At 40.6% G+C, this 17,142-nt stretch overlaps 1 protein-coding gene across 6 annotated transcripts in view; it reads right to left on the bottom strand.

The window, feature by feature from the left end:
* CSNK1A1 (casein kinase 1 alpha 1) overlaps positions 1 to 17,142 on the bottom strand; it is a 40,610-nt gene that overhangs the window by 14,905 nt on the left and 8,563 nt on the right. For 5 of the 6 annotated variants that reach the window (XM_018553051.1, XM_018553054.1, XM_018553057.1 and 2 more), the window contains exons 2-4: positions 9,693 to 9,799; positions 7,284 to 7,410; positions 5,766 to 5,864 (exon numbers count right to left, since the gene is read on the bottom strand). In XM_018553051.1, coding sequence (XP_018408553.1) covers positions 5,766 to 5,864; positions 7,284 to 7,410; positions 9,693 to 9,799 — 333 coding nt within the window. Of the gene's footprint in view, positions 1 to 5,765; positions 5,865 to 7,283; positions 7,415 to 9,692; positions 9,800 to 17,142 lie in introns of all 6 variants that reach the window. The other variant, XM_018553052.1, reaches the window with a different exon arrangement.

The raw sequence follows: 17,142 nt of genomic DNA, 5'->3' as shown, positions 1-17,142 counted from the left end.
CTTGGTATGCGTGTGTATAGGCGTGGACCCTGAGCCAGCACCACAGGAAGAGGCCCTGAGCTGCAAAGGGAAGTTCTCCCCAAGCATGAGAACAGATACAGATTTAAAAAGGAAGAGCAGCAAAGAGAAGGGAAACAACCATGGATTACAGTAAGTCACACATTACAGTATTGGTTTATGTTAAAAAAATCTGAGGGTTTAATGTCACTTTAAGTGTCATCTTTCACTGGCTTAGTAGTTTAAACTGCACATACATGAACCAGACGACGGTTAACACAGCACAAGGCTATGTAGACTTTTAAGTAGAACAAAACATTTTTTACATTGTCAACTGGATATAACTGGGCAGCCTAGTTGAAAAATGTATTGGCCCCTTTGTATTATGTACTTTGGGCCCTACAGTTAATTCTCAAGAATCACTGTCAGTCATCAGTGGGGAGGATCCCGTCAGATACGCTGCAATGTCTTCTCATTGCGGCGCTTAGCCCCGCCCACCACCATAAATAAGGGTTTACAGCCTTACTGTGCATTTTGGCTAGAGTAAATTACATTTACTTATTTAACCTAAGGAATGCATTAATAAAAAAAAAGATAGAACCCCATAGTTCTCCTTTAAGGTGACCTTTCATCTCCTGACAAGCTAAAGTCTGACAATCTTGAGTTCATGCTGTTCGGCTGATATACTAAAGGAGTGGAGAATCTTCAGTGTAAATATTTACTTAAATTATTCAATTGTGTGAAAAGGAAAGTTCCTGCTCCCTTTGTATACCCAAGTCATGCAGAGATAAGGAAGCATGAATTTGCTTTTCAGATGGTTGGATAAATGGAGAACCATTATTGAACAACAATTGAAGTGGTAAGTCAATTAGAATTTATTCTCGGCTCCTTTTAGTAAATCAGCCTCTATGACCCTCGGTTTCTCAGTGCATGGTGAGTAAAATCAGGCTTGACAAGCCAGTAACCGTCAGACTTATAAACCAGCCTTGTGTGCCTTCTGGCTCTCTCAGGGGTGCCTCAAAATTTTGTGGTAGTGGGACTGTGATGTGAAAGGGGCTCCTGATGGGCAAACTCTTATGTGAAAGGGATGGACTCTGATATGAAAGGGGTTATTGATGTGAAGGGGAAAACGCAGTGTGTTTTTACATGGGATTTCCCTTAAGTCTTTTTTAGACTGGGGAGCTTCGAGATTTTGCATTTTTAAAGGGTACCCCGACTGAAAAAAGGTTGAGAAATGCTGCTTTATATGACCCCTCATTTTAGAGTGTAAATCTTTTAAGTAAACACTATTTACTTCTTGCGAGGGTACGTGGGCAATAGGAGGTGTTTTTTGAATCGTTTTCACATTTTGAACCTTGTTAACTGAATTTAGGTGACATTCCAGACTATAAAACCGTAACCAATGATTGTACATAAACTGGTTGGAATTGCACATTATAAAGTTTATGTATTCCACTTCTAGCTCGAAAGAAATTAGCCTGGATGTGGTCGTAGTAGTAAAGTAATTTTAGGATGCAAAATCCAAGAGCAACCAACTAAAGTTTCCAGCAGTCAGATGACTGATAATGAATGGAATTGGTTGCTTTGGGTTAGTGCATTGTGCGCACCCTTTTATACAAGCCTAAAATGTGCCTGAGCAAAGGGTTTACCTTTTACAGAATTCACATAGCATAGCCAAAATGTAAGCCATGGATATGGAATCAAAGCTTTACTGGAAAGCTCATGAATATAGAATTATGCCTAAATAAGGCAGGTTCCTTAAAAGGTCTTTAAAATGAGTTTGTTTTCCAAGAGGTGTGTCATGATAAAGTCAACTGCCAAGTTCTAATTCCATAGGCTTAAAAAATTAGAAGTGTGTGACTTAAAGTAAACGTGTGCTTCACCAGCATAAGTTAAAGCTGAACTCCGGGAGATAAAAACAATTATCCTTGGAGTGAGTACCCCTCTATACTGCAAGGGTTAACTGCTGGTTTTGCCTACGGTGGGGGATGATGGAGAAAGTGATGTACTTACCTTAGTCCTCTCTCCCTCAGCAGCCGATTCTCTCCTCCACTGTCCAACACTCCAGGACTTCTGGCCCTGTATTTTATGGTATGATGTCAAAACGGCAAATGGTTGGGCAGAGAAAGGAAGTGGCTTTTGGGGTGAACCGGTTGCAGAGAGGAGGAAGCCTGCGAGCAAGGAATAAGGTGTATATATATATATACACACACACACACACACACGCCACCTTATTCATCATCCCATAGGTAAAGCAATCAGTTAAGCCTCACTGATAGGGTAAAGGATTTCCCTGGAGTTCAGAATTAACAGTACAATCTAACTGCAGACCACAAAAGCTTTCAGCCGGTACCTTTTGATCATCATTCTGCTCTTCCATTATGCAACTAACAACTTAAGAGTTGCTTTTGGAATTTCTATATCCTTGGCAGGACATAATCTATCCTGGTGATAGGTTAAGACCCCAGGCAATACACTGTGGAATGGACAATGGCTTAATCTACACAGCCAGAAGTGGAGAAATTTAAGCACAAGGAATACAAGCAGGATCAAAAGTCAACTGCCGACAACCTATGCGATCAGCAGTAAGAAAGCTCTATTGATGCACAGGTTTGTACAATTACAGAGGACACCATTTTATCTAGAAGAAATAGGAGAGAACAAACTGCAACCATTTTCACCTATGGTAACAGAATTATTAAAAAGGACAACCATCATAAAAATAACCACCACCATTAGAAATAGCTAAATCTAGAGGTTTATCAAGCCTCAATATAAAGCGGTTACATTAAAGAATTGTTTGGATCCAGGAATCGGCATGATCGGTCATTTCGAACTTCCTACAGTATGTAGTGACACTGGACAGAACCCTTGTACATAAGTGGAAAACCTCTCACTAAGGAAAAATACTAATGAAAGACTATGGGGTTGATTTACTAACCTTATAAACACACCACGAACATGTATACACCTCTGTAGTGTGTTCCCTCCCAGCATGATCTATGGATGGAATCTAAACACCTTTGTAGTGTGTACACACCCAGCAGGTGTGTTGTGCAAAGCCCTGCCCTGAATTGCAAGGTGATGTTGTGTAAATTAGCTCTACATTGTGTTGCTTGCGTTGATGAATGCAGGAATGTAAATGCATGAGCTAACCATTTTTGTCTAAACTGTGAAGCAGCATTATATATGCATCACGTGCATGATTTTTCCATATATGGCATTAGTGGAAATATGCTTAGATACTTTTTGGTTGATATACGCTTTGCTGTGTAAAAATCACACGCACCTGGTGTGTGAGTGTGTTTAGGTTAGTAAATCACCCCCTATATCTCTGTTGGCCTGTTGACACAGTGTGCATTTTTAATGGACAACTGTACCTTTTTACCGGCGCTATCCACTCAGTATGCATGCATACCACAGCATCAAATCATTTCCATGTGCAAGCCATACTCATGGCAGCCTCTAGAGGCCCAGCAGAGGGCAGCTTACCCATAGAAAGTAATGCAGAGGTGGTGCACATTTGCACTAAGAGGACAACGTTCACCAGGAAGGAGGAAGGTAAGCATTTGTCCAGGTGGGCAGGAGGACATTATTAAAAGGTCAATTATACCAAAAGCTATTTTGAAGAACCCATTCAGACTCGCATGTAATCTTCTAGTGAAAGCTTTCAAACCCATGGTAATGGTGCGTTTTTAGAACATCCAAAAAACAAAAAGAGGGCTTGTTCACAACATGTCCGGATCATGACGGACCAGAACAGTTTGATTCTGGACCAAAAAAGAATCCCAACGTATCACTATGGTATTTCTGGGCTCTGTTCACAACAGCGCAGTCCGTTCTGGTCCAAACATAACAAAAAAAAGAACGAAAGAAAACATGCAAAATTGCGGTAAAAATGCAATGCACTTGCAGATCTGCGCCAGATCTGGTCGGGACAAGCCCCCGGTCTTAAAAGTTCCTTTTACACTTTATATTACACTTTTTTTTTTAACGTATGCAAGCATGTTAAACTGCATGCAATTGGAAATACTGCATACATAGAAATGTAAAAAAGGGCCGAGGGTCATTCTTTAGCTTTGTATGCATTCTTTTGCAGTATTCACGCACTTGCACATTTCATAACGGAGTAAAAAAAAAAAAAAAGTGAAAAATTTCCATTTTACAGCAGGACAAACCTAATCTATTCTTTCAATACCTTGAAGCCTACTTTAGTAATAAAAGGTAAAGTCCCATGCCATACACAGAATAGTGGATGTATATAGCAGGTGAGAATGGAACGGACGACTGGACGTACAGAAAAGTCTGGTGTAACTGCGCCTTCAATACTAATCTATTTGTATTGTCTATTGTCTAATGGAAATGGAGTATTTTTAAAGATGGTTGTCATTTAGGGTATATTTCATACATAAAATAAAAAAGACAGAAAAGCCAAGAAAATATTGGGGTACGTTAAGGGTGGCTGAAGCACCTCTGTTGGAACCAAGTTCATGTCTGGCCTCAAGTTGGCATTCATACAGGCAAACAAAGGTAAACATTAGCTACAAAAAAAAATTGAAAAAAAACAAAAAAAAAAACAATTGGCAATCTTGCTTCCAATAAAAAAAGTAATGTATACAATGTTCATTATAACATAATACCCAGTTTAAAATCTATTATGCACGGCATGCTTATTGATTTGCCAATTGCTGCCTGTCTGCCCGCTTAATACATATTGACAATGTCAAGGAAGCACATTATGTTAGCTCAGTAAATGTAACACTGGAGATAAAAGAAAATGTAAAGACCATGCAAAGCTAACAATCTCCTAAACTAAAAGTAGCAGTACAAGTATAGAAAATGTCCATTTAAAATGAAGTATACATTGTAGTACTAGTAGTAGTGACAAAATTCATAATAGAGACATTATATCCTCCAAAATATTTCCTACTCAAGTATGTGTGGTTGTCCTACTAGAAAAAAAAAAAAAAAGTATAATGTTTTTCCTCAATGCAAACAACCACTTGTCTAAGCAAGTCTCAATCTTAGGCCAGTTTGCAAAAGTAAAAAATAGACATGCTTATATCTGATCATGGAATGGTAATGTGAGCACCTTTGTTTACTGCTCACTGTATAATTCTATACGAGGAACATAAAATGTCAATTGTGCCCACCCAGATGAACATTAAGTAAACCTCTGAGAAAAGAAAAATGGGAGCTCGCACAACTTTATTTTTACTGAGGTTTTCAGTTCTTAGTCAAACACATCCTATGGCAGGCTGGGACTTCCCCGGTTACCTGGTTGTTCCATGTCAATGTTTTACCAAGTAGATTAAAACACATGAGGTTTACTTAAATACAACTCATATGTACACTGATGGACACCTCAGCCACCACAAAGAATACCTAACTCAATGGTGGATAATAGGCCAGGAAAATTAAACATATGGCTGTTCAGAGGCTCCAGGTTAGAGACTTATGAATCAACCTGTGCAGAATTAGGACAACCAAGACATACCAGAATTGGAAGGCACATTAAGTAAGGATACACTTAAAATATTTGACTATGTGTAGTGTCTATGTGCCACTAGTTAAGAAGTATAACATCTTAATTAGAAAAACTCAATAGTAATTTTAGCGTATGTTGGAAAATCTTGAGAACACCACATCAGCATGGACATGAGAGGCTAACACAGCAAGTCCAATGTTAAGATACAAGACATTTTTCTACATCACTAGATTCAAAGCAGGCACAAAATCAACTCAGGGTTCACAAATGATATACTAACCTTATTACAGTGACGTCCAATGCCCATTAGAAAGTTGTCTGGTTTGATGTCTCTGTGTATAAAATTCTTTGTGTGTACATATTCAATTCTACTGATCATCTAAATATAGAAAAAGAGTCAATGTGCACAAATATTACTATGTTCCAAAAAAAAAAACCAATTAAATATAACACAAGACCTAGGTACCTAATAGAATACAATAGTTAACAGGCACTTCTAATAACACATTAAAAATAAAACCGTATGTGTTTTTACTGAGCATATATTTTAATTTACTAGAATTACCTTTTCCAAAGGCATTGAACTACAAAGTTCTCTGAATAGTCCCCTCTGCCATTGTGGAAGATGGGACATGTAGTCATTCAGTAGGAGGGACACTGGACCTGAAGGATGTGGCTGTGTATGTCATTTTGATTTTTTTTCCCCCACAAGTTATTTTTCCATCTGAACATTTTACCATGTTTGCTGCCATTTTTTTTAATGCAATGTAGAGGCAGGGTAGATTAAACATTTAATATATTACAGCCTACCAGTCCTTTAATGAGGTGTCTGCATGAGTCTTTACCTCCTTTTTTCAGCTAGTAATGCTAAGAATAACTCTTGTGATCTCAGGGTGGCTACACTCGCTCAAAGTATCTCTAGGGGGATGCCATGACTGGCACCCAGGTTGGATCTCAAAACATGTCTGTTCATCTGTATTAGATTGTAAGCCTTCATGGGCAGGGCTCTCCTTACCATCTTGTCTTGAATTTTATTGTAATGTCTTCCCTATATTGTAAAGTGCTGCGCAAACTGTTGGCGCTATATAAATGTATAATAATAATTACATGAGTGGTGATGGGATTTACAAGTGGGTAGCTGACAAGATAGTTGAAACATCTTACTGATATTATTTAAAAGTGACTTGTGTTAAGTGCATTTAGAAATCATGACCGTGGTTTTGTTGTTTGTTTACATCCAGTGTCAAGTCTTTACTGTCCTGGGACGAATCTGATTTTCTTAATTTATAATCTGAAGGGTTCCCTTTATTGGAAGAAACAAAAAGCAGCGTATAACACAATTCCATTGTTCCTGCACTGCACCATTCTTTCAATTTACCCTCCACAAAATCTGAGTAATAACTGCACTTGAAACATCCAAAACCTTATTTCTGGCTATCAGTTCTCAGCTTTGAGATTGGCTCACAGGCTATACTCAATCAGTGCATGTCATACAATGGTAGCCCCTATGGACACCAATTTTCCAAACAATGGAAACCACTATAGGCATGACTTGCAGTTAAAACTTGATGAGCAAATATTTATGGGGATTGTGTTGGTGGTTGAGGACAAGGCTTTTGTACATCATCACTTTGAAGTATCTTGCAATGTTAGCCGCCACCCTCCTCCAGCTTATACATATTAGACCAATTCCATTCAGATATATGGAAAGTTTTACACACCGTGGAAGCTAGAGGCAGTCGGAAAATGAACTGATTTTAAGCACATCTCCCGCTACAAGAAGAATACAACAACTCACCTGGTCTGCTAACATAAGCACAGTTTTCATTGTGAACCTGCGTGAACAAAAATTGAACAGATCTTCGAGACTTGGCCCAAGCAGATCCATGACTAGAACGTTGTAATCTTTTTCTTGTCCATACCACCTAAAAGGTAAACCATATAGATATATAGTATAAACGGCAACACAAAAACAGGGTACAGTTTTAAAATCTCACCATGAAACATGGAAAGGACAGTCCTACATCTAGAACACTTTCTTGCCCCAAATTTTACATGAGCCAAGAGGCAAATAAACTGGGGGTCCCAGACTAGAGGAGTTATTTGCTGTGCACTTAATTTTGTGTAATGGTATAACAGAATGCTTTGTTAGCACTTACAGTTGCTCTTACCATACACTTATACAACAGATTTTGCAGCAAATGGCAACCATATCACTGTTCATACACCGCAATTTACATAACTGGTAAAAAGCTGGCCAGCTAGCAGTCAAAGGGCATAATCCTGAGGACAGCACGGAATCTGCTACATGACTACCATGATCCTGGGACACACTTGTGACATAGCAAGCATAACTGGTGGATGCTGGCATTCAATACACATGAAAGTGTGGGATGTTGAAAATTCTGCTGGCAGCTTCAGCTCTGCAAGAGATTTGAGATCCAAAGCACATGTGGTGGGACAGGTAATTTAATAATGTTTCTTTGCATTTTATATTTTTGGTTTAAAAGGGGATTACAGAAAGGCATTTTCTTGCACTTCATTGGTCATACTATATGCGATCACCAAGTTTAACTACAACTTCTCAAAATTACACATTGTTGCGGCTGGTCTAATTAGCTATTTAGATACTCACTCCTAGCGCAGTGATTTTTGTATTACTATAGTGAAGAAATACTATACAGCAAACACTAACTGACCCTATTTAAGTGGAACTAAAGTTACTATATGAACATTAAATAACATGCAAGTCCACCTTAAAAGCATCAAGTCCCACACGCTCTTGCCCAGAGCAATAATGTAGGACAGCCTCTGAATTGACTCAATGCATGCACACATCCTCCATATCATAATCAAGATGCTGGGGAAGTGTTTTACCCAGTGTCTTGCAGTATCTGTCACTATAGGTCGTGAAAGCGCATATCCATCATCTGTCCTGGCATGACCGTTACCATGAAAGGATGCTACCAGGGCAGTAATGTCATTCCAGCACAGAGTAAATTGCTACATGTGCAGTTTAGTGTCCCATGAAGAGTTATATAGAGGTTGTTCTACATTACCGCTTTGTAGGATTGTGGGGGGGACTTAAATTGTAAGCCCTACCTTAAAAGTATTAACGTGCACATGGTTACTTTAGTTTTGCTTCAAGTCAAAAAGTCTACCATCTAAAAGTAACCTTTGTCAGCACTGGTCACTTGTAACTAAAAAGCATTGTCCTAACAGTAATAAAAAATTATTTTTTACAAAGCCACTATGAATTGCCTTTAACCTTTAGGTAAACATTTTAGAAGTTGGAGGAATGAAGGATAATTAAAGCTATGCATGTTTTTGCATATATCTACTGCTAGCAAGCAGTAGATATATTGGGAGGAAAAAAAAGTTTACAAAAGGGTAAAAAAAAAAAAAAAACTTACCCGTGTCTCTGCCGCACGCCTCCGTCCGAAGATCTGAAGATGCTGGGGCAGCCGCAAAGGATCATGGGGCGGGCGCATGCGCAGTACAGATCTTCGGTCGGGAGAAGGAGAGATACAGGGTAAGTTAATGCAGGCAGCGTGCACCGTGTCCCACAGAGTCTGTGGAAGAGACAGGAACCAGTGCTGGAGGGACTCCTGAAAACTACTGGAAAGAAGATGATCGGATCAAGAGGCACCATTTAAGGCAAGTCCTTGCACTAGCATGGGGGGGGGATTTTTTGACCTTAATGTCATTTTAAAGAAGAATTATGAGAGTAAAATACACTCATCCCCATAATTAGAGCAGAGGTGCAACACTGAACCTGTCACAGGTTGGCTATTGATCAAAAACTGAGCAATCACAAACCACTGATCACTCAGTTCACAATCTTCTCCCTGCAGAGAGCAGGGACTCAGTCACTGCTCCCCGCAGGGAAATCCCCCTCCCCTTCCTCCAGCGCTTACTGGCAGAGCCATCTGTCAACCAAGTATCGGGGTGGATTCAGTATCATCATAATCCCTCCCAACTGCAGTGCAGCTCTGCCCTGTTTTGGTTCACAGGAGTGCAGTAAATTAACATTTACTAAAACATTACTAAAATGTGGCCCTAAAGGGGAACCTATGGGGAAAAAAAAAAAAAAGGTTGGCACATAGTTCTCTTTTAAAAGTTTGCCCCATTTAAATATCACAAATAACTCATGTAATGTAATGCTCAGAAAAATACAAACATTCAATATTCAGTACAAGTTACTTACCGGATGTGTGGGATGCCAACTCCTCCTTGCAAAATCTTATATAGTTTACTTTCATACAACAACTGTGGGTGACGGGCTTTCTGTGACTCGAGTTTTACAGCAACTTCCTGCAAAATAAAGATTAACGATTAGCGGCATTAACATTTTTTCAGCAAATCAGAACATACTTCTTGTAATGTTTCAATCTGCACTCCGCAAACCCTACATTTTATGGATATGAAGGCTAGCCATACATGTAGAGTCAATAACTTGCTCCAGCCACACTATTAAAGGGTAAATCCAGTTTCCCAGCATATGCGAGAAGTTTAAATTACCCCCACAAATTGGACCTCAGCACCCACAAGGATGAGGTAAAGGAGAAGTTGTGTTCCTGCAGAAAATGTATTAGTCAGCTACAATACTAGCCCCAAAGATTGGAAAATACTCAGAGCTGGTAGAATTAAGAGGACCTGGTTTGCCAACATCCTGGTACTGCCTTTGTATCAAAACAATGCAAAGGACATACTTGTAGGATGCTTAAACTGCCCAAAAAATTGGCACAAGTTGGATTAGGCCATAGCTAATAGGATAGATTATATATATATACACATATACACATATACACATATACATACATACATACATACATACATACACACGTAGGAAACTTGCGGTACTGTCAGGGGATTGTGATTTTTTTTTTTAACGGTTTATAGACATGTCATTATGTGGCCATCGGTGCTAAACATCCATAAAGCCATCACTCAACATTGGCCAAAGTGGCAACAAATACAAAGGACTAGTTTGTGACTTTTGCCGCCAAAATTAGCAAAAAAAGTCAAGGGGTGCAATGCAAAGTATACTTTTAATATGTACAGAGGACATTTTTTTGAGGTATAAAGATATTGATATTTAGCACATTAAAAGCAGGTTTACCAGTCATGACCACAGCACATGCCACAACCAAGTTACTCTCGCAGAAGGCATCCAAGCTGGGAAAGTGCTAGGCTGCCATTATTGCAGGAAGTGAAGCCTCCTCAACCTGAGGTGACATTTAAACTTGCAGTACCAAGCATGTACCTTCCATCAGAGGAAAAAAGTAGAAAAGGGCAGTTATCACAGTAAGAGGGGATGGGTGCATCTATAAGCCAAAAGTAAAAATTTAAGTAGAACTATAGGCTAAAAAAACCAAACACAAACTTCTAAATGTTGTGTAGTACAAGAAAAGGCATATACAGTAGCTGTCTTTTGTGATTGGAACAATTTCACAAGATTCTGTCTAAAGCCTTGTATTTGTTTTCCAACTTCCTTTAGGTGCAGTGACAACTCTTAATTATCCTCCCCGAACATATTCCATTGTTTGTGTCCACTGAGCTATCTGAAAATACAGCGTGGCGCTGATATGTGGTCATTTAGCATACAGAGCATATAAAATCGCTTCTACAAACTGCACCAAGACCTGCCTCATCGAACCAAGCAGCATCCACCTTTACTGCAGATTGACAGCACAGCTGAATTCTGCCCGAGACATTCCCACATACATACACTTTGTATGGCAATAACACTATGAATGCTCGGAGATGTAGTTTGTAGTCACTTCCAAACCCTCCAGATAAAATGGGGAATTGCTGGATAACCCCACACCATTGGGATTGGAAGTTCATATGAAATAAGACATTCATAGAGACCTTAGTTTCAGTAGGAGACTTTGGTCTGTTTCTCTGTTGCAAATTTCCCCTCACTTCTCATCTTGTAAAATGTTTCCCCCCAGGAAAATCTCTTGAACGGAGCTCCGAATAGAAAAACGTGACTGAGGTTCTAATCTTTTTCTCACTATACAAAACTAATAAAAAAAAAAAAAAAAGAAGAAGATGAACCAAGGCCTCAGTGCTGAAAGGTTCGATAAATGTGGCTAAAGTGTCCATATGTGTTGAAATCCCCATTTTACGTGCTGCTGCTACATTTTCTTCCACAGGGTGTATGAAGCCTTGCACAACATGTCAAGTACATTTGTATATCTATGACCAAAAAGCAGACGCTGCATACAACCTGCAAATGCCTTTACTATTAAGAAAAAGCTTTATACCAAGGATCACACGCCTCCTCCAACAACCATAGTCATCCACGGAGAAGATCTGTCACAAATCTAAAACAGTGCCATCACAGGACTACTGATCCCCACATAATCCTGCATTCTGAGAGAACAGGATACATTATCAGCTGTACAAGAAAACTGAGGAGCAGCTGCCAAGGAATCCATGACCACTGTGACACACACACACACACAAACACAGGTCACAAGATCAAGAGGTAGCTTCCATCCAGAATGCAGCCCACACCTCCATGAAATCAATAAAGTGCATCTTTAGTCAAAACTTATTTTTGGGATATAGCAGGGAAGGATTAGATCCTTAGGTTAAGTTTTTATCACTGGCTGTGTACCCAGTAAGGAGGTTCATTTTCCAGTCCCGATAACTACAGTCACTCAAAAAATAGTGAAGGGATATCCAAAATGTTATAGCTGTCCCCAGAACAAAAAAAGTTACAAATAAATCTTCCAAAGGGGAACCCTGCTCTGGGAACAACTTAATAGAACTACCCTCACTCTCCATTGTACACAAAGAGCAAAAAAATGGCAGTACACTGTACGTCGTCAGTCACGAAGGGGTTAACTCTTGCAGTGGGGGTAGCACCACTGCAAGGGGTAAGAATAATTCTGCCCAGAGTTATTAAGTAGTGGGGTGGATTACTAAGGAATTGAGGCTGCTTACTTTGCAATGGGTATGTTTGTTAAAAAAAAAAAACCTTGTTTTTACACTTGCCTTTACTCAGAATCTAGCCCTCATTCACATCCAAATGACATTGAATATGCGCGTTAAGTAGCATGCTTTCGCACATTGTTACGCACGTACATACAACTACGCGTTTGTGCAAGCAGATCTTGACACATTAATATGGATGAACGAACACATGTAAAAATGTGCGTACACACACACACACACACACTATGGGGCCAAGAAGAGCAGAATCTGCCAAAAACAAGTTTATGTACTTTCCTCAAGCGACGGGCGTTTTGCTACAAGTGACAGAACACTTAGGCCCCGTTCACATTGAGCGGTTCGCAAATCGCGCGTTTGTCGCGCGATTTGCATTTTGCCCGATACCGCGCAAATGCTTGCATTGAGCAAGCTTGAATTGCGGCTAAATCCGCTCCAAAAAAGGGTCCTGCTGTAGCGACACACGACAGCAGGACCCTTTACCCGATTAAGCATTGGAGAGCGATATCGCGCGCTAAATTGCCACGATATCACGGAAATTACCGTGCGGTAAATCGCTCAATGTGAACAGGGCCTTAGATGTGAACATGGTCATAGAAAATAAATTGGGATATCTTTGGGCAGAAAAACAATACAAAATGCTTCGTTTGAACGAGAACTGAGTGAACAGATTCAGCTTATTTACAAAATGTACAGATATTACTTTAGTAAACCAACCCCGATGCCCTAAGTGTTCTTTATCCCCAACCCAGTTTACAAGCTTTCAACTTATTTTACATATAAAAAGTAGCTATCTAGGGAACATCTGTGCCCTGGAACCGAGAACTCTTAAGGTGCCCATACACCTTACGATTATCGTACGATAATCGTATGCGATCGACTTTTCGTACGACAATCGCAACGTGTGAATAGAGTGCCCGACCGATAGTACTGTACAATCGTACGACTTGACGGTCAAGCATGTTTGAAAACTTTGGTTGATCGTACGATGTTCGCATGGTTGGTGGCGTTTCCGTCCGTCAAAAGTCGTACGATTAACACTGCGCATACGAAAATTGCGGTCAATTACCGCAAGTCGTCCAGGTGTTTTTTTCTAACTACCGCTGATTGAACACTGCGATAATAGGGGCAGGATGGGGCCGTCGTACGAAAATCGTACGACGGTTCGATCATCGGACGAAAAGTTTAGTCCGATAATCGTAAGGTGTATGGGCACCTTTACTCATTGTGCTTCCAAGAAACAAACTTGGAAAACATTTCCCAAAATGCACCAGACTCCTGATAGGCTCCAAACTATTGCAGGCAGCTCAGTGTCAGTTTACACCACGGTGTTTATTAAACAGGGAAAGAGGAAGAATATTTTACAGATGACATTTCTTGGTAAAGGTTAAGCAGAACTAACTATACATTGTAGTACGGTTTTATGAGATTTTCCAGTTTGAATGAGGAGTCCTCCATAAAAGGGGTAATAAAACATTATGAGAAATGACAAATTAGAAGACAACTTTCCAGTAGTCATGAGGGAGATCCATTCATACAGAACAAATGTAACAGTAAGGTCACCAAGGAGTAGGAGCAATTCAAAACAGAGCACAGCGGGCACATGTTGGTGTATTAAGGCGCATTCTTAGGCCACTAATACAAAATGACCATAAAATACGTCCTGCTGGATTTACTTTTTACAGTGCGCAGCACACTAAGGCATGCATGGTGCACTACCAGAAAGCACTAATGTGAACAAGGCCTAAAAGTTACAAGTCAGCTTTCTTCTATAGAATATACAAAACAATTGTTTGAACTTGACTAAACATGAACGTTGCTTATTTGCTCTCCTTTGGTCTAGAAATATATTACAGAAAGCACATTATATCTGCTCGATAAATGCAAGGGGAAGGGGCGTATTAAGCCCTGAGGCAACAATGCTGCTTTTCCATACAGTACAAGTAAACATTGTCACCTTCAGAATAGAGCCATGCACTGGTCGAATTTCCCACAGGCTGTTGTATTCTGACAAATGTCCTGACAGTGCCATACACTGGTCCAATTTTGGCGGAATCAGGAGGAGCTGAAAAAAAACTGTTGCAAAAAAATCTTGGACAAACAAGGACTACAGCCAATTAGCTGCGGTCAGTCATTGTGATAGATTATATAGATATATGTGACACTCCTTCACAGCTGCCTTCTCACCAGGTGTCCTCCCACGTAATTTATGGTATCAGACATCACTGCCGCTCCCCACGCAAGTGTTCAGCTCAGACCAGAGTATTGTCAGATCACATATCCCCATACCCAGAAGCATTGTTTACTTTACATTGTTTTCATTCACAGCTGTGTTCCAGAGCTGCAGGAAAGCACAGCAAATCGCTCACAAAACTTCCCCCTTCGTTGTGGGGCGCGAGGGGGTGCGGCGGTGCATTGAAGTCAATGGCACCACAGCCATGTACCCTCATCCGCAGTGCGATTGGACGCGTTGCAAAACATTGCCTGCGTTCCGTTGAAACAAAAAAAAAAGCATGCCTTTTTTTGCATTTGCAGGGGATCGGAACGCAGGCAATGTTTTGCCTTGCGTCCGATTGCACTGCGGGTGGGGCTGCAGTGCTCTGGCACGTACCGCAATTGGTGTTTATGGGCCCTTAGGCCCCGTTCACATTGAGCGATTTATCGCGCGATTTTTGTAGCGATATCGCTCATATTTCCGCACTATATCGCTCTATGTAGCTTCACCAATACAATTCAATGTAGCTGTTCACATCTCGTCGCTCAATATCGCTTGTAGCTCGTCGCTGGTAGCTTGTCGCTTCTACATGACCCTTTTTAGAGCGATTTTGAGCGATATTGCTCCTGATTGCATACAGCCCAATAGGAAGATGTCGCTCAAAGTCGCTCAAAGTCGCGCGATTTGCATGTCGCTCAGTGTGAATGGGGTCTAGAGTAACTAAGCAAGAGCTCTGAGGGAGGAGAGATTGGTGAGCACAACTTGTTGAGGAAGGTATGCAATCAGCAGACACGTTCATATTGTCCTGAAGTGCATCTAAAGCCAACATTTTTTCCGAGTTTTGAAGTAAGGAATGTTCAGAAGCCCTTATGGTTTTTTTTTTATGTCATCTGTCTGACTGGGGAGATTCTGCTCCACTTGTTGTCCAGAAGCCTAAGGGAAAATCCCATTAGGAAGTTGTCACTGAAACAGAGGTTTCCCCACAGGGAGACTTCTCATCTATTTCAGTGACAACCATTACATTTTGTGCAAAAAGCATACTGATGGATAGAACAGAGTGAAGAGGGATGAGCTCATCAGTCTACTGCTTCTCCTTTCAGTGTCCATTCATTAAGTGGGGTTGGGAAGGAGACAAGTGAAAATAAACATTGCAGCAGAATAATATCAGGTCCCATCACCTACTAGACAGGGATGTGGGGCAAAGCTGTGGAAAAAAAAAAAAAAAATCTTAGAACTGGATGGATCAGCCCCCATGTCTGCATTTCACCTGTGTTTAGTGGTTTGCCTGCAGATCAGCTTTAAATAAAAGAAAAAATGTCACATGGAAAATATCTGAAAGGCTAGAGAGCCATCTACAATTTCCATATTTCACTTATTGAAACCAATTTACATACTTCAGTAAGTAGTCCTTTAGCATGAAGCAAAAAACTCAGGCTATAGATGTTCAAAATGAATGAACAAGCTATCCTCAGCTGACAAGCCGACAAGTCCTTAACCATTTATGTCTTGAGCGCCGTTTTAAAATTGCACAGGGACAGCTACAATTTGCCCCAGCACCATTTGAAAATGGCTCCCAGATTTAGAAGCTCCCCATCCTGGGACTAGAGCTGCAACCAGTAAGTGTCAGTGAGAGCCGAGGTCCAGCACTAAGCCCAGAAGCTGAAACAATCAGGTCCTACTTCTACAGATCGCTCCCACAGGAGCATGCTGTACCAGCGAATGCAAACCACAATGCTTCCACATAGCATTTACATTGGAAGAGAAGCAGCTCTGTTTAGCCTCACCTGACAGGAGACAATAACTTACAAAAATGTTCTGGCCAATAGCAGCTACAATTAATCAAAATGAAATACCATCCTTTATTTAAAACAAAATATGCAATTGGGAGTGTTAAAAAGTTTACTTTGGAATAAAACTACATGCACATTTTTTGGCAATTGCACTGAAGTACATGGCATTGCGGTATTGTGCGTTCCAGTGCAGGCGATCACGCTATGGGTGGGAGGCACGTTTGGAGTGTCACTGATATGAATGGCACCTCCTGCAGCAGAATTTGTCAGGCCAAAACTGAAAATGACTTTTCCCCATCTTCTATAAATGTTTTAATAATTGTATTTTAAGCACATGGCGTTGAATAGCTTCCGCCAGGGAATAACAGCTGCCAGTAGCAAGATTCCGCAGATGGCAGCCGAATGTAAACACAGCAGGTAGTGGGCTAGTGCAATAGCACCAACCAATAATGAGAATAGATTACAACTATTTTCACTATTGATTAATTGGTTGCAGCCAGCAATAGATCACTATAAAAGTGATATGCTGCTGCCCACCACCCCAGTCTGTCCCATTTCAACAGCGCACCAGCAACCTCCTCTTCCCTCCATGCATGATCATCCCCTCTCACCTTGGTGCCCTACCCCCTTGGTCTCACCATTGCACCTGACCTCCCCCTGCTCTCATTACTGCACCTGACCCCCCATCC

This window comes from Nanorana parkeri, unplaced genomic scaffold, assembly GCF_000935625.1.
Source record: "Nanorana parkeri isolate BGI_ZX_2015 unplaced genomic scaffold, ASM93562v1 scaffold107, whole genome shotgun sequence".
Lineage (NCBI taxonomy): Eukaryota > Metazoa > Chordata > Amphibia > Anura > Dicroglossidae > Nanorana > Nanorana parkeri.
Note: the sequence above shows the minus strand (reverse complement) of the source record. Positions and strands in the feature narration are given on the sequence as shown.